Source organism: Morus notabilis, unplaced genomic scaffold (genome assembly GCF_000414095.1).
Source record: "Morus notabilis unplaced genomic scaffold, ASM41409v2 Scaffold1333, whole genome shotgun sequence".
In the NCBI taxonomy this organism is placed as follows: domain Eukaryota; kingdom Viridiplantae; phylum Streptophyta; class Magnoliopsida; order Rosales; family Moraceae; genus Morus; species Morus notabilis.
Window position 1 is genome coordinate 542,425 of NW_010364060.1, and position 17,849 is coordinate 560,273.

General features: G+C 33.7%; 2 protein-coding genes across 2 annotated transcripts; one reads left to right on the forward strand and one right to left on the reverse strand.

Moving 5' to 3' along the window:
• Positions 1-173: 173 nt before the first annotated feature.
• LOC21403156 (vacuolar protein sorting-associated protein 36) lies at positions 174-5,391 on the reverse strand. The gene is made up of 9 exons (XM_024170468.1): positions 4,605-5,391; positions 3,910-4,110; positions 3,019-3,112; positions 2,839-2,896; positions 2,254-2,323; positions 967-1,102; positions 807-891; positions 554-690; positions 174-443 (listed from the first exon to the last, which is right to left on the reverse strand). The coding sequence occupies exons 1-8, from the start codon at positions 5,244-5,246 to the stop codon at positions 633-635; spliced, it is 1,344 nt and encodes a 447-aa protein (XP_024026236.1). The 5' UTR covers positions 5,247-5,391; the 3' UTR covers positions 174-443; positions 554-632.
• Positions 5,392-13,934: 8,543 nt separating this feature from the next.
• LOC21403157 lies at positions 13,935-16,452 on the forward strand. Its single transcript, XM_024170499.1, has 4 exons — positions 13,935-14,147; positions 14,236-14,329; positions 14,428-14,532; positions 16,020-16,452. The coding sequence occupies exons 1-4, from the start codon at positions 13,990-13,992 to the stop codon at positions 16,287-16,289; spliced, it is 627 nt and encodes a 208-aa protein (XP_024026267.1). The 5' UTR covers positions 13,935-13,989; the 3' UTR covers positions 16,290-16,452.
• The last annotated feature ends 1,397 nt before the right edge of the window (positions 16,453-17,849 follow it).

Here is a 17,849-nt window from a genome sequence, read left to right on the forward strand (position 1 = left end):
AAAAAAAAAAAAAAAAAAAAAAAAAAAAAAAAAAAAAAAAGAAAAGAAGAAGAAAGGTCGAACAAAGCATAATCAAGCGACACAAACGTATAGTTAAAAGGTCGGAGAATAGGAAGCAACATAAATGTTAAAAACAATAGTTCGAGAAGATAACAATTTTTGACTACTCGAAATATCAATACTCTACAAACCTTCTTTATACCGTTTGTCACCGAAACACCTTAACGAATTATGTCAAAATTGCTATAATCATTAGCCCGCCATTACCTTTCTTATTGTTACGACCATTAAATCGAGATAATACATATACATTGGGCCAAAACCTCTCCGCAGAAAAATATGGAAAAAAGTTTGCCCAAGTTTCTTCAACTGCAAATTGACATGTACTTGCAGCAGGCTAAAAGTCACGAAAGGAAGAAACACTAGCTTTGGAAATCCAGAAGCTGCAAGAAAATTGGAATCTTTTAGCACTGGAGTTTTGATTGTGCGCAAATTGGTCGAGTCTCGACATAAAATGGCGCCCCAACCGAGAAGATTGAAGAAAGAAACTTACGGGTAGACTGGCTGCGTTTGAGGTATTTTGTGGGAGTTATATTCAGCCTTATGAAAAAGACCAACGGATAAACCAACTCTTATCTAGAAGCCAGGGCTGCCTTTATCCAGGTTGCATAGACCCCATAATCCTTCGCTCTGTCCAGATACAATGTCAGTTGACGATAGTTAAAAATTGATGCAGTTTAAATCGAGAGAGAAAGAGCAAGACCACAATACCAAACAAGTACGGAAAATCAGAAATGTTTACTCACAAGTAGATGTCATTTGGATCAAGTTCGTAGTACAGATTTATATAAAATCGAAAGCCATCGGGGCTTACATCTCTGCACAGCAGACCTGAATACACGTTCAATATTAATTTCTATTTTTCAACAATAATATATTCCAAATAGAAGCTGCACAACAGCTTACCTTTACTTTCAGCAGTAAGAAGCTGTTCCTTGGCCATTGCTGGTGCAATCCCTAATGTCATTGCAGCATCGCTGGCGCTTATCCCAGTTCGAAGAGCATCAGGTTTTGTTGTGAGGGTCTTGATTCTAGCAAAAACCTGCGGACAAACTAACTAGCTGTTATAACATAACTTGATATCGTTTCTGTAGAATTTCCAAAGATAGAATAACATATATCTATGATGGAAAAATAAATATTGCAACATTTGGCATCTCCAAGATGGCATGGCTTACGCTGATTTGCTTGGGCCACCTGATACCTTATCTCAAATTGGCAGCATACTTATGATGGCTCAAAAGAAAAGGGAAAAACTTGAAGAGAGAAGACAAACTTCTCATCTACCTTACTTTCCCACTTTCCCACCGAGGAAAATGAGTACATAGACAAATTATAAGAATTGCCTTTATGCAATAAAGATGTATAGGCACTACAACAGAACAATGATTATGGAAACATGTAATCATAACTGGAAACCTAAAGAGATCTCCATCAGACTTGCTATTTGGACCATTAAGAAACAAAAACTGCAGGCTTACAGAATATTTTTGCCTTGGAAAATTGTGACTTCATTTTTTGTTTCACTTTTACTCAGAAGGATATCTAGTTATCTAAATCGCAACCCTGTTCCATATTCAAAGATCCCTTCGAAGTATTTTCTTGAACTCGGAACAGACTTATTTCAGAGCGTGTCAAGATAAGGACATGTGCACAAAACCTTTCCATTGGGCACATGGTGAAAAAATAAAGTACAGCAAAAGAGCACACTACAAAATAAGTTTTCAAAAAAGTTTCAATAGATAAGATTGAATTCAGGGAAAAACGATGCCTTTTGTTTCTCTCTTCCCTACTCATCTGGAGAACACAAACTATTGAAACTGAAAGTGTTTCTTTGTTCCCTAAGAGAGTTTTAAGAGCCAACAACCAATATTAATTAGTTCTGTTTTCTGTTTAAAACACGAAACAAAAAACATGCTTTCATTTTGTTTTTCTTTATGAAAATGTTTAAAAGCACAGTAGAGGCAGTAACCTGCTGACCCATTCCACCATATCAAACGTGGAAAACAAGGAAGCCTACATGCATATCCATTCCCCACTTTTTCTTTTTTTTTTTCTTTTTTTTTTTTTGGGAAAATGTATCCCCCCCAATTCCACTCCAAGAAAAAAGGGAAAAAAAGGAGAATCTAGTCTCAGGATAACCAAAACATTAAGAATCCAGTTATAACTCGTAAATATAAGAGAAAAAAGCACCTCCTCATCACTGTGGGACTTATTTTGGATGACCCTGACTCCACTATCAAACTTTCGAAGCATCACAGGTCTGCAACCACAGAATAACATAATATCATGATTAGACTCTTGTATAAGAAAAATAAAATAAAAAATTCATAAAAGTGATTTCATCAGTGGTCATTGACTTTTTCTGACTCAAAACATTTCAGAAGTTTTAAAATCAAACATTTTGGTTCCCAAACTTATGTAGTTGTTTCTAGTTGGTCCTCAAACTAAATTACGTTAAAAAGTTTGACAAAAATGCTTACATAAGTGTAACTAATGGTTCCAGAACTTTTATAAGAATCTCATTTTATTCCCTTAACTATGAACTTTTTCATCCTCAGAAAAGGGCACATAACACTTATGTGACCCTTTATTTTAATTTAATGGATGATGTGGTAATTATGAACCAAAATGTTCAATCTGAAGTTAGGAGACAGAAATGAGACATCTGTTAAAGTTCGAGAGCCACTAGTGAAATTAATTATAATTCATATTATGCTCTTAAATTGTAGAGAGGTGACAATGATTTTACATAAATTAGTTGAATACCACACATACACATCAAACTTCTCCCAAAGCATACATGCTTGCAGTAAATCGTCTGGTGATATCAGTTCTGTGTTACAGGAAGAGAAGAAACAATGTTTTCACCTTCTACGCATGCTGAAAAGAGATCAACATCTCATACTAAAAGTTAGACTTGCAAATAATATAAAACAGAGGATATTAATACAAAACCTGTGCCTCTAGCGCGATTGAAGAGACAATAGATATCTATAAGATTAATCATTCCTCCAGCCCTCTCAAGCGGAATTTTGACAAAATCTGCCAACTGAATGACAAAAAGAATGATATAGCTTCATTCTAAGCAAAGTAAATTTTAAATTAATGTTAAACAATACCAACATTTGGGATTAAGGCTTGTATTTGTTGTTGTTGTTGTTGTTGTTATTAAACAATACCAACATTACCAAGACCACAACACTAATCAACAGCATTATGTGTTAGCTACTGCTTCTCCCCTCACTAAGAGAATCTACAAATGAGAAACCAGTACATATATTATGGCACAAGCTACAAGTGTGTGCAATTCTGAGTTGTTGAGCGAACCAGTGGGAGGGATTGACAACTCCAAAAACCACTCAGGCTAAGATTAATAAAAATTATTCTACATTTCAAACTATCTATGGGTACCAGGCACCAAAACTCGAATATTCAAGAACGATAAGCCTTTGCTCGTCTTATCTTAAAATCTATTTGGTTAAACAATAAGAAGGGGAAACAATTGAACATTTGTTTTTTACATTGTTCTGTGGCTAGAAACTTATCATATTAACTGCTGAATGAAGCTGGTTTCCTTTGAGTTTTCAAGAAAGCTCACTTCTTCTTGGTTTTTCCTTTATCATTGCAGGTCGTTGCTTTCAAAAAGTAGTTGTTTCTGGGTTCTGGGGATGAACAGAAACATGATACTTTTTTTCTTCTATTTTGGAGAACTTTTCCTCCGGCATCATTAACGTTCTAAATCTATCTGCTCTACTAGTAATGTCTCCGTTTCTAATTAAAAAAGTGATGAGAAAAAGTTACCAATAAAGATGTGTCTAATTACATAGAATAAGGAGTGTAGGCAACCTGACGGGACAATTGTTGGTGGTACAGAGCACCTGCAGACTCTTTGGTAACAGGAGATAAAATACCAACACTCAACAACCAATCTTGCATCTCTTGTTTGGAACCCATTTCCTCATCATCTGCACCGGTTTGAGAATTCGTGCCGGACAAGAGTTTTTGCCTCATTTTCTCTGCAAGCATCACCATCTCTTTGGCCTTACTCTGCAACAAAATGTTGACATAAAACCTTAGCAACTGCTAAACTGGGAAAAAAAAAAAAAAAAAAAAAACTAGCAACAACATGGTAATTATTTGCTGCATTAACATTACATGAAGGGCCAAAAAATTCTTAAATCCTGTTTCTATATTCTCATTTTTTTTAAGACGAAAAACTGCATATATCACAGAGCATAGCATTAGCATATACATAGCTAAAACAAACTTGGCTATAAACATAACTGCTGCATTCATGAGAAAACAACACACATAGCTAAAAGCTGAAGAACATAAAACAATCAGAAATAGCAAATACAAAAGTCCCAAAATAACAAAATGCATAATTGATGAAGCCACTGAAAATGACCCAAAGAAGCTAAATAATTGTCAGTATATATAAACACGTGAACGATGAGATTATTAAGAGAAACAAATTAAGCAAAAAGAAAGACAGTATTACACCAATTAAGCAAAAAGAAAGACAGTATTAAACAAATTACCATAAGAGCATTCAAATCTTGGAAAGCATCCTGCAAGCTCTTATCAGTGCTCTCCCACATCTCCTGCTCTTTCCTCAATATCCCCGAAACCCCAACCATCCTCAGCGTCCCGTCGCTCCTATACAACCCTCCCGAAGCCGAGACCAAGCCCGAGCCCGAGCCCGAGCCGGATTGATCACTCGAAGCCGCAACCTCACTCTCCCAAGCCCTACCTCTCCAGCTCTCCCAGAGCTTGGCCAAGAAGGCGTCGCAATCGCCCTTCCCCCGCACCACCATCGTCACCACCACCGATCTCGAACCCGAGGCCGAGGCCGAAGCGATTAACCCGCCCTCGGGCGAGACGGAGATTTGGCAGCGGATTCTTGGAGAGGCGAACATGGAGCGGAAGGATTTCTTGGGAGAGAAGATGTGAGTGACTGCGGCGAGAGGGATCGCCGAGGCGGAGGCGGTGGTGGATTCGGGGAGCCATAGGAGGCGGTGAGTGGTGAGGGAGAGGAGGCCCGAACGGAGGGTGGGGAAATTTGGAAGCTCGTCGCATTCGAGGTCGACGGAGGAGAGGAGAAAGCACTCGATCTCGTTTGGCAGGAGCACCGGTCGGCCGCTCGCGGTGACTTCCGCCGCCGGGAGGAAGTTTCCAGCCATTGAGAGTCTGGTGGGTTTTGTTGTGAGATTGTTTGTTGCTAAATTCTGATCATATTCTTCTTCTTCAGTTTTGTCTGTTGTTTTGTTTTTTCGGGTGTGACCGTGTGAGCATTGACCAGCCGGGGAGGGAGGGCCTCCTTCCGTATTCGAGAACAGTAAGAAATGTGTCAGAAAATCAAAATAGCAAAATGACCCCTTTTATTTATTTTCAAACGATTTTCTAGAAAAATAACAAGATTTTGTAAAATTAACAAAATAACCATTTCTTTGATTAACTTTTATGAGACGTTTGGTTCATGAATTAAAATTATTTTTTATTTACGTGTATTTTTTATGAGAGAAAATACTGTAGCGAACCATAAACCATGATTACAATCATAGTTTGAATCCTCCAACCAAACATCCTCATTTCCATCTGTTTTGCTTTTTTAAGTTGAGAATTTGAGTTAAAAAATGAATTCATTTGAGATAAAATATAATAAGAGAAAACGTTGAATTTAAATTTTTATAAGAAAAAACATTATAACAAAAACTTGAGTTGTTATTCGAACTAACGAAACGATTGTGGCTTTGGTAATCAATCACTGATTAACTTAATAGTCAACTATAATTGACTAGTCTATATAGCTGTCAATTACTAATTGACTTAAGTTTTTTATTGATTAACTCGATGATTTTTCATCCATTAATATCAGTTAATAATGAATCGAAAATAATTAGTAATTAATCAATTTTAATTAATAAATTATATACTCAAATTAATACAGTCGTATATTTAAAATGATGTTTGGATGAATGAAAAATTGATATCTAAAGCGCATATTGTAACGTTTTATATTTTGTAATTAAGTCGCGAATTAATTATGAGAATTAAAAGGCTTTGTAACAGTTAGGGAATTAATTTACATTAATTTCAAAATTAATTGTGAATTGATGTCATAGTCTCCGTCAGAGTTCGACTCTAGAAAAATTCCGAGCTCTTCTTATCTTCTTTCAAAAATTTGCCCTAGAAAAATTCCGAGCTCTTCTTATCTTCTTTCAAAAATTTGCTCTAGAGTTCTTAGGTTCCAGTGTGATCGAGTTTTGTAATATAACAATTCGCCATTAGAGTAGTCTTGTGGTGTGCCATCTTTATTCTTTCGCCGCCGCGTTGTATTCTGAAAGACAATTATTTTAATAATTCATGCATTATGATGAGAGAGTGAATCTGTTTTAAAGACACCGTATGAATAAAGATGGCATCAGTATTTTGACAGTTCCGTTTCAAAATCTCGTTCAATTTTTGTTTTGCGTTTTGTTCGTATAATTGTATTCAATTTATATTTCTCTAATTTCAGTATAACCAATTTCTGTTCATTATAACCAAATTCTCTTACCAAGTAAATGTACTTTAAGGACAAATCATAATCCATGACTCTTGCTAATATAATTAGCGTAGTGAAATTAAATTAGTTTAAAATGGTCGTTCTAAATATGTCACATTGGTGTGGGAAAAACAAATAATTTAAACATTCTACTCTTTCTGACGAAGGACGCTAATAACTTGTGTTTGTGTTGGACACTTTCTAATTGATCAAATAAAAAGTGAAAATCATGGGGTCTAAGAGAAAACATAAAAAAGTATTCAAGATATGCCCTGATCAAAATTAAAAAAGTTATCTCCATCAAAGTAAAATAAGCAAGAAAAAGTAAAGAGTTTTGCTCGTTAATAAATATTAATTTAAAGAATAAAATGGTGTATAAATCACCAGGAAGTAGATAAATTTAAGTAATTTAACTTTATAATCTCAAGCTCACAAATTATACGACTCTTGGCAAACTTGTGGTGGCAAACTTGTGGTGCCCAACAAAGTCGTTAAAAAATATTTTTTTTTAAAAGAAACATATTTACTTGAATAGTAGTAAACGTCATAAGGGAAAACAAATGGCGCATTTAGAACTCTTTTTAAAATGATTTATTTTTTATATGAAAATAAAAATGAAAAAGTTTTCAATTTCAGACATAAATCATTTTTAAAAATGCATTTGGTAGTTTTATTTAGAAATTATTTTCAATGTAAAAAACCTCATTAATGTCTCTCTTTGTCTCTCTATGTTCGAGAGAGGAGAAAACGAAAATAAAAAATAAAAAACATCTAAAAGTCATTTTTCATTTCTCTCTCATTTTACACTAAACCAAAAAATCATTTTCATTTCTGTTTTTTATCTTTATTGCGCCAAACGTCGTTTTGAAAACGTTTTCATTTTTTCTTTATCAAAAAATGTGAAAAATAAAAACGGAATCAATTCCAAACACAGTCAAAAAATCGGCTATATATATATAACATATAAAAGGTTGGGGAAGTTATAAATGGGTAAAAATCACATTAGAGAAATTGTTCTTGGGACAACTATGCTATCAAGAATAATGCTTATCCTGGCTATTCTATACGGAAATATTATTGCTTTTGCTCAAAACCAATCTCCTCCTCTATTTCCTCCTCCATTATCACCTCCTACAACAGTCCAAATTTGTGCAGACAAGGCTCATGAGGGTTGCAAGCATTTGGGGTCTTATTCACCCCCTATACCACAGAGACAAATATATGTCCTGTGTTACATATGAAAATTTAAAGGGTGCATAGAGAGATACACAAAACTAAGGACTGATTGATTATTTTAATGTATAACAAATACCATATCTAGGGAAGTGAAAGGAGAATATATATAATGACTGAGAAAATCTCAGACTTTAAATAATACAATTTATGTATTTAAGCCGATGATTTTTCTAAAAAATATTATGCTATATTTTGTGACTGAAGGATTTATGGAATTAACATCTGTATTCTTAAATTCTGTAGCAGATTTCATGCTAAGTTCATGTTTTTTGATCAAGTAAATTCGATTGATAAATTCTCGTCGTACTTTAAGGCATAAGAATTTTTAGTACATTTGTAGTTTGAGAATCTTAATTCTAAGAATCTCCAAGCACAACATGATGTTAGCAGCATATAAAAAAAACGCTCTGACATTTTAAAAGAAGAGAAAATCCTTAATTGCCAGACAGCTAGGTTAAAGTCACAAGATAAATACCTATAGTAGAAGGGTACAATGTGAGCTCGGGAAAACAATGTCATTCTCGGGATATAATGCAGAAATTTAAGTTTAGAATTTGTTTAGTCTGGAATAAATTTCAAGACCTGAAACAGTTCGAAATATTATGCGAATAAGAATTTAACGTGATATCGAAGTAGTCAGGGATTAATATTGAACTGTAAATAAGCAGTAGAAAAGGAACCGTCAGAAACTAGAATTTCCTATCGGCTAAGTACTTCCTTACAGTCAGTATAATTTTTAACAATTTCAAAGGAAACTTAAGAGAGTTGACAAAAGTACAAGGGGTAGGTAATATTTTTTCCTCTCTCCTTCTCCACTTGGCCGGCCATGCATAGTGAAATGATAGCCAAATTTTGGGTAGTTGAGTGTGCTAGAGGGTTTCATGTTAAGGTGGGATGTGATAGTAGTGGTTGAAGGGAAAATCATGGCATACTTGCTCCTTATTTTCTCCACCTAGAACCGGCCATGCTTGGGAGATTGGAACTCAAAATCTAGTTGAATTATTGGAGTGGATTTGGTGTTAAAAAAAATGACTACCAACTTGTCTATAAAAGGAGCCATCATAAGCTAGGCCTCATTTTTTTTACTCTTCTCATTTTCTCTCCACCCCAAAACCGGCCACACTACACCCATTCCCTCTCAAAAATTTTATCTCATTCTCCTAACCTTAAACCACTAGCAAACAATAGAAGAAGAAGAAGAAGATCAAAGGTTTCTAGGAGGAGTCTAGTTAAGCATCTCTACAAGAGTATAAACTCTAAATCTCTCTTTCTTATGTTCTAGTAAAGTTGAGATGTAGAAATATTCTTCTCAAATTTTCTCATACTCTTCTAGTTCCAAGCCATTAACAAATCTTAGAGGAGTTCAAAGGTTTTCAAGAGAGAGAGTTCTTCAAGGGTAATTTCTTAAACTTTTCTCCATTAATTGTCTAGCCAACTTTGAGCTTGAAAGTATGGATGTAATTTGTGGTTCTTGAGAAGATAAGTTGTAATAAGGGTGTGTGAGTTTTATGTTAGTTTTATGAGTTTTGAGGTTAGTTTGATTAGCAATATCTGGTATGTTTATACTTGGTTGAAGTTTACTTATTTTTGGTTAGAGGTAAAATTTTCTGGTTACGTTGAACGCGAAAATGAGGACCCTAGAGCGGGATTTTTCAGTGTTTCAAAGTGTAAACTTATAGTTCTCGATATTTTGAACGTTTTCTGTGACTGTGACAAAACTCAGTTTTGACTCCAAATGCAAGTTTTAAGCCATTTTGCAAAAACGGAACATGTTGTCCAACACAGTCTCGAAAAAAAAAATAGCAGCCAATGTTTTTAGCCAAATGAGGCCTTTACAGGCTGAATTTCAGTTTTCTCTAAAAATGACAATTTTAGATCTTGATGAGGTGAAGAATTATCATGAAGAACAGATTTTCAAAATCCGGCCCTAAGATGTAGTAAAATACAGATTTCAAAAACTATACAGTTTTAACTAAACAAAACTAACACAGTGTTGGTTTTAACAAAAAGTTATCAAAGAACCTGAGATTTGATTTCAGTAAAATACTATGGTGTTAAAGCCCGTTTTAATAGAAGTATTCGTAAAGAAAGAGTTTAAAAAAAAAGATTTCTTTTAAAGAACTTAGTGGCTTATCGAGCAAATTATCCCAACGGGCACCTACGAGCCCAATACGATAGGCCCTTAAAATTTTGAAGATTGGATTGGGTCCAACACCCGCATTTAATTCAAGAGTCCCCGTTTGAGTTTAAATTTCAATGGCCTAAGAGTTAGAATGCTGTGAATAAGTTCTAGGCCGAATTGGGCCTTTATATCATAATAAGTCCAATGAGAAAAATTGTGGAGAATAAGTTACTAGATTGGGTAAATGATTTTCAATCTAGACATAAGTATGTTAAGGGCAATTAAGGAAAATAAGATTTTGAGGATTTAATAAATTGATCCTTATAGTAAATTATCCTTCAGTAAAGGAAAGGAATACATGCCTTAAGTAAAGGGCTAGATTTCCTTCATAAGCTGTTAAAATAGAATAGCAAACGACAGATAATCTCACACACTCAATGGGTGTTCATTTTCAGAAGTAAGCAAGTAAGAGAATAGGTTGTTTGGTGAAAAGTGGATTCCAGCTCTGTAAATCAGGTAAGTAAGAATCTCCCCTATAGTATGAATAGATTTTAAAGAAAAAGTTACACATGTTATATATGCATGTTTATGCTTTAAGTATTGTATGTGATGCTATGTCATGCTGCATACACATAAACAGTGCACATGAATTATATGTGTTTGAGTTAATTTAATATTATGTATGCTATGATAGATCATACTGCATACACTTAAGCAGTGCACATGAATTATATGTGTTTGAGTACATTCCATGTTATAGTATGCTATGCTATGTCATATTGCATACACCTTAATAAGTCAAGAAAAATTTATAAGAATAATCTCAATTGAGTGTCGTACCAGCCTCTGAGAGGGAGGTGACTCAGGCTCCCAAGAGAGAAGAAAAAAAAATATAATAATGTCCTCTGAGAGGGAGGCATTCAATTCAGTTATAATCACGGTGTCATGGGGGACCTTGCAAACCCTCACGTCCCGATGATTGCACGCAAGTGGTACGAGCACTCGGGCCCATCAGTAAGAAAAATAAGATAAGATAATAAGACTATAATAAGACATCATAATTAAGCATAATCAGCTCATGCATATTTATTCATGTGTAGTTACAATTATTTTGCGAGAGACAATTCCTACTTGCTGAGCGAAAGCTCAATCAGATATGTTCATGCTGTAGGTAAGAAACCTATCAGCAATTCTAGAAGGGCAATGGCAGGCGGCGGGTGAATGGGGGGGATGGGAATGGATACCGCTCACACTTAAATCTTCCGCAGTAAGTTTAAGTAAAATCATGTATATGTATATATGATTCAAAGGTTTCAAGAATGTATATTTGAAAAGTATATGTACATATGTATGTTAAGAAAACCGAGGTTGTAGCTAACAACCCTAGTATTGAGTATTTAAGTTTTAGAACGTTGCAACAGTGCATGCAATAAATAAATGAATTTTAAACATGACGATTTAAATGATTGATTTTAAAATGACTTTAAAATGTACTTGAATTTAAGATTTCTCACGAAATCCATTTTAAAGTCAAATTAGATGGCCTTATTGAATTGGCTATTTCAAACAAGAGTTCAAACGTTGCTCAGTTTGAAGGATATTTCTAAAAAGTTTTATCTTAGTTGAAATTAAGAAAATATTTAAGAAATTTAGTAATTCATTCTTTTGAAATTATTGTTACGAATTATGAAATTATTCCTTCTTATATTTAAAAAAAAAATGTTCCGTAAATTTTAAGAAATTTCAATAAGTATACGGTGACGGCCATCCAGAAGGGTCGTCACAATATAAATCTCCGGTTTGTTATTATGTTTATTTAATCATAATTATCATACTCCCTCGAACCCCCTCCCCCTCTAGTTTCTATACTTATATAGACATTTATATAAATACATTTTCAACAAAATATACGCTAAATTTATTTATTTTTTTATTTAGATATGAGAAACACTAGTGAAGTGAAAAATAGTATCACTCTCAGGCTTTTAATATTTTCAATTGGGTTTCAATAATGCGTTTAGTAGATAGATCTAGAATTATGATTCGGGATCCTGGTTCAGAATCAGTGTTTGTTTACAGTGATTTTAAATCATGATTCAGAATCAGTGTTTGGTTTGGATGATTCTGAATCATGATTCAAAATCTGATGTGATGTTTTAAACTAGCTCAAATTATAATTCTAAAACCACCCCTTCTCTTGATTCAATAAATGTCAACTATATATACAAAGCATATATTAAATTAATTAAAGTACTACCCTAAAAAAAATAATTAATGAAGTGCCGTTTGAAGTGGTGATCCAACTTTTTGGAAATTCATATTAAAGGCTAGTACTTCAAACCTTTTCTGAGCTATAAGGTATAATCGAATCGACTATATATCCAGGATCTTTCATTGAAAAAAAAAAAAAATCTTTGATTATGAAAAATGAAATAGAAAAGCACGACGGGGTACTATATAAAATTTACACCATTGGTACATTAGTATTGGAACTAAAAGTACAAAAATAATTTACTGTTCGATTTAATTATTTTTCTAGTAAAAACCTAAACAAACTTTATTAAAGCCATGATCAATATAAGTAAATGACGTGATTTATTATACTAAAAATATATCAAATAAAGTACGGTGACAAATAAAGTATGAGGGGAGGAAAGGTATAAAGCAATTCGGATTAAGACACTTGTTCAATTTTAGTGGACGTTTGGTTCATAGATTCAGAATTATTCTCAATTTATGTGTTTTTTTTTATGAGAAAAAATATTGTAGTGAGTCACGAACCATGATCCGAACTATAACACGAATCCACTAACCAAACGCACAATTAGTGTTCTAAATGATACCTAGCTAACACTAAAAATTAGACATGTAATCTGATTTATTGCTTTTTTTTCCATTGTAACTTGGTGTCATGGTGTGGATTCCCTCCTAAAATCCTTCCATATATTGGGATTTTCTTTTTTAAATTTTTGAATAAATTACGAGAAAGAGTGATCGGTATCATAATAATATAGTGCATCCCTACCCAATAAATCCTATATAAAGAACTCCACTCATTTTAAACACCACCTCTGATTAACGCTAAATTAGCTCCATAAAAAGTTGCAGTATTATTAATCAATCAAAATAATTGTTCCTTTATTCTTATAATAAAAATCCACAAAAATAGCAAGTTGTTTACATGTTAATGAACACCGTCACGTGGATCGATCTCACGAGAGGCATCAATTCTACCTGCATCTTCCAAAAATTAAGCAGAACATATTTTCTTGGTTGAGCTTTCCATATTTCTTTTGCCACAATATAAAAAACTTTTGCAGCTTTACAACGTTGAATAGCCTGGAAAGCCTCCTTGATTTGTGGTACAAATCTAAAAAATTAAGAAGTTAGCCCCAATAAAGCTTTTCTCGAAGCAACATTAACTACTGCTTTATCAATATCTTCAGCCATCTCCAAATAAGCATGATCTAGAAGTATCTAGTCACAACTATATTCTGCCATCTACTTGAAAAGTAGAGACCGAATTAGCCGTGAGACAGACTGAATCATTAACTTTTAGTCCTTTACGTATTTAGGTCTCGTTCGTTTCGCAGATTCAAATTTTCAATTCGAGTTGAGATGTGACATTTTTTTAGAGTTTTTAATTATAATAAAAAAAATTAAACGTGACATTTTATGAAAAATTTTAACTATAAAAATTTAATTTTAAAAATTTAAATCGACTGAACAAGACCTTAATAACCTAACTATCACTTTTTAATATCTAGTCACACGTATTACGAATGAGGTAGTTACGGCATATAAAGCAAAGAATTTCCATTATTTAAAGAGAGTGGGGTTGTCTCGTCAAAATTAAAATATTAGGTACCACAATGTTAATTAGTAAATAGTTTTGGGGTCATCTATGCAAATTAGTCTAAAAACAAACAAACAGTCCTCCATTTCCAACAAAAACAAAAACAAAACAAAAGTGTGCAAAATATAACAGAAATCGGAAAAGCAAAGCGGCGTAAAATGAAATATGGAAGAATTTGAGAAGAAGTTATCAATAAAGGAGGAGTCTTGTTCAGTTTCAGAGATGGAAGAAGGAAGCCCTAATAATTCAAAAGTCGTAGCTTTGCTTCGTCGATTCCTTGCAATTCAGCAGCGCCGGGCTGAAGCTTATTCCAAGCTCAAATGGTTTCTCCTTTTTGCATATTTCAATTTTGCAAATTAGGGTTTTGCGCCAAATTATGATAAATTTCCCTTAATTTTCTGATTATGCAAGGGGATTTGAAGAGTATGTCGCTTCGGGTGGGGAATTGGCGTACCAGCAACTCTGCAGCGAAATTACACTCGAGTTCAGTGATTGCTCAAAACAAGTTGGTATCTAATTGTTTCCAAATTTTTATTATTAAATTTTTTAATTTTTGGGCTCCTTTGTATCGAAATTTATCCGGATTTCTGTTTTGGAGTTTAGGTTCTTGAAATTGAATCCTTATTTCTGAATCCCGATTACTGTCGTGGTGATTTAGCTCAACTTTTAAGAGCTGTTCAGACCCAGGAAAAGCAGAAGTTGCATCTGGTAAAGATCTCACTTTTCTTTGTTTATCCATGCCCTGCAGAATTATTGTAGTTTTTTTTTTTTTTTGGTAAAATTTTCGGGAAATTTTATTTAGCGCTATATTAGGCATCGTTATTTTTTTTTCTATTTATTTTTTCGTCCCTTTTTTGTTTTCTTCTTTTGTTAAGCATTTTACTTGTGTGAGGTTTAATATAAAACAACAAACCCTTATCGGATATCGCTATAAACAACAAGCCATGCTGAACTTGCTAAATAACTGCTCAAGCCTTCTTAAGCGTTAATAGATCCTTCTTCTTATGTTAAGAATTGAAACGAACCTGGCCTATTCCTCAAGTACCTAAACTTGATCAGTGGGGAGTTTAATGAAGGGGGAAAAGTCCGCCTGCTTATTTCCTTTTGAGGGGGAGTCTTTTGGCCTCAGAGTTCTCATTGGCAGGGCTTATCTCTGTAAAAGCTGTTTGGAATGTCATAAATGCTCCGTGTTTTGAGGGGAGGCAGCCTAATTTCCCGGCTACTATCAAGCTAGTCCGGAGGAGAATTCAGAAGTTCCATAGCGCATTCACTCGTCGGCAGGATGGGGCTGTGGTTAGCATTGATGCCTCGGTTGCGCAGGTTCGTTAGAAGCCTTTGGAGAGGGATTTCATTAAATTCAACTTTGATACAGCTTTTTGGGCCGGAGGGTGTGCTGTGCTGGTGATTGCGCGGTGGCTGGATGGTGGCTCAGTTGGAATGTGGTGGTTGAGGGGAATGCTAAAGTGTTGATGGATTTGCAGGCTGGTAGGAGTTTAGGATAGGCACCTGACAATTATAGGCTTGAAGTTCTGAGGTTGGCTAGAGATTTCCATTTTCATATACTGCATGTTCTCTTGGACGTGGAGGAGTGGCAATGTCGCAGCACATTTTCTGAGTCTCTGAGCGTTGTCTCCTTTTTCCATTGACGATTCCTTCGCTGTTCCAGAGATGTTGTATCCCAATTTCCTGTGATTGCACTGGCCCTTTTTTTTTTTTTTTTGGCTCTGTTTGAGTTGTCTTTTCTGTTTTTCTTTCCGCTTTGGTGTGTTGTGCTTCTTTTCTTGTGTTGGTTTGCTTCTTGTTAATGAATCCTTTCCATTTAAAAAAAAAAAAAAAAAACGAAAGTAAAAAGTCACTTGTTGTTGGTTTGGCTTTAAGGCTAAAGCAACTAGGGAAACGAGTTAACTTGGAAACTTTCGCGGCATACAGTGCATAAAATGTAGTGCTGCAAAAAAAAAAAAAAGCTATTCTTTGATGGTAAGGAGGTGAAAATGTTTATGTAGTTCTACTGATGAAAACTTTCTGATCACAATTTCCTTATGCTCGTTTATGTTCCGACATAACCAACCTCACAATAATAATCTTTTATTTTTCTTAATTTCCTTTAAAAGAGGTACTTGTACTTTCAGATATTAATGTTTATCCAAGTCGAATCTCATATTTCTTGCTAACTTCACATTTTGGTCCTTTCGAAGACAGCTACAATACAGGTATTAAAGAAGGCCGGTCGACCGTCGGAGCGTTTGGTGAGCCATACGAACTGCAAATTTGAGAAACCGACGGAGCACGAGTGTGTGCATGTTCATGAGATAACAGAAGCTGCAGGAACTGAAGAGGCAGAAGCAGATGCTGAATATGATAATGCTCTCAAGGAGGCCATTAGAGGAGTGCAGGATTCTGTAACTGCTATTATTGAGCACATGGAAGAGGTCAGATATGAGATTGCGGCCCTTGAAGCGGACTGAGTCGCTTCATCTTATTCAGATGGCTCAGTGAGTTTCATGCGAGCAACACAAATCCTGAAAATTTGTAACAGGTTTTTTTTAAATGAAAATTTGTAACAGCTCTCTTCAAAAAACTAAAAGCGCACAAAAAGATTATCGTTATATATTGTATAAACTTTTCTTGGTGTTTTTTGTTATTTCTAAGTCCATGTACTTTTATTGCTTCAAAGTAAGAGTACAAAAGTAAGACAATTGAAAATTTGATTTTAACGATTAAAACACAGTTAGGGCTCGTTTAATTTACTGATTCAAGTTTTTAATTTGAATTGAGATGTAATTTTATGTGAGAATTTTTTACTGTAGTAAAAAAGTTAGATTTGACTGTTTTTTAGAGTTTTTTACTGTCGCAAAACTCAAATTCTAAACTCGAATAATGAAATGAACATGACTATAGTATTCTTCTTCACTATAAATGCACCCAAATAAATTTTATATTTATACTTTTTTGTCACTCTTTCTCATTCTCTTACTTTTATTCTTGCCACATGTTAGCTCATTTCTCTATGAAAATGAAATTAATTATCAGCCATCGGTTTTTATTTTTATTAGGGATATTTATATTTTTATACCTTATATTTTAAGTTTATTTAAAATTTATTCCTTCAATTTTTTATCTCATCAAATGTATATCTACAAATTAGATATACAAATCTATATTTTATCTCGGTCAATAATTGATTTTGACATTTAAATTGACTAATCTATCCTTAAGAAAAAGGGAAAAAAAACTAAAACTTTCTAATATTATGATAATTAAAAATTAATAACACAAAAAACCTATTTGAATGGTATTTTACATATTTTAGAGGTTAAAATTGTGAGTTCAAAGTTTTTTTTAGGTTTTTTCCTTTTTCTATGTATTTTAGGTATTCTAAAGGTTAAAATTGAGGATTAATTGTAGAAAGGTATAAATTTTTATATTAAATCTAATTTGAAGATATATATTTGATAAGATAAAAAAACTAAAAGTATAGTTTTTTTATAAACCCAAAACACAAGCTATAAAAAAAATAAATATCCCTAACATTAATTTTGAGTTGTTCTTGTTAGAGCAGGTTCAGTTACTTTAATTTAATTATCCTTGAGGCATGGAAATAGCTGCTAGATTTTTTTTTTGTTTTGTTATTTTCTTAAATTCAGAACTAATTTTTGACGTTAATATACAACTTATTCAAGGATAGACTAATAATCAATTTTGAAGATCTATAATTTTTCTGACTTTGTAACAATATTTAAGATTCTAAATCCGTACGTATAGTGTTCTGTACGCATCTCTAAATACGATGGACTATACTATACATGCATATTGCTGAAACTGCAACAATATACATAAATAAGGAGTTGTCTCAGCTTTGCAAGTGGGACTTTTACCAAGACTTTTATGTAAAATGTAATATTTATCTCTTGTATTTTCTCATGCGTTTGTAGTAAAAATGCACCAGAAATAATACAACTTGTTTTCTCAAGATTTCATATGGACTTGTATTAACATAAAATAACTATCATGAATTAATTCGTTGT

Excerpts from the sequence above, each read along its gene's own strand:
- LOC21403156 (XM_024170468.1), bottom strand. The coding sequence starts at position 5,246 with ATGGCTGGAAACTTCCTCCCGGCGGCGGAAGTCACCGCGAGCGGCCGA. Across the intron at positions 2,897-3,018 it reads CAATCGCGCTAGAGGCACAG|AACTGATATCACCAGACGAT; the intron begins GTTTTGTATTAA and ends CCTGTAACACAG. Across the intron at positions 2,324-2,838 it reads CTTTGGGAGAAGTTTGATGT|ACCTGTGATGCTTCGAAAGT; the intron begins GTATGTGTGGTA and ends CTGTGGTTGCAG.
- LOC21403157 (XM_024170499.1), top strand. The coding sequence starts at position 13,990 with ATGGAAGAATTTGAGAAGAAGTTATCAATAAAGGAGGAGTCTTGTTCA. Across the intron at positions 14,330-14,427 it reads TCAGTGATTGCTCAAAACAA|GTTCTTGAAATTGAATCCTT; the intron begins GTTGGTATCTAA and ends TTTGGAGTTTAG. Across the intron at positions 14,533-16,019 it reads AAAAGCAGAAGTTGCATCTG|ACAGCTACAATACAGGTATT; the intron begins GTAAAGATCTCA and ends GTCCTTTCGAAG.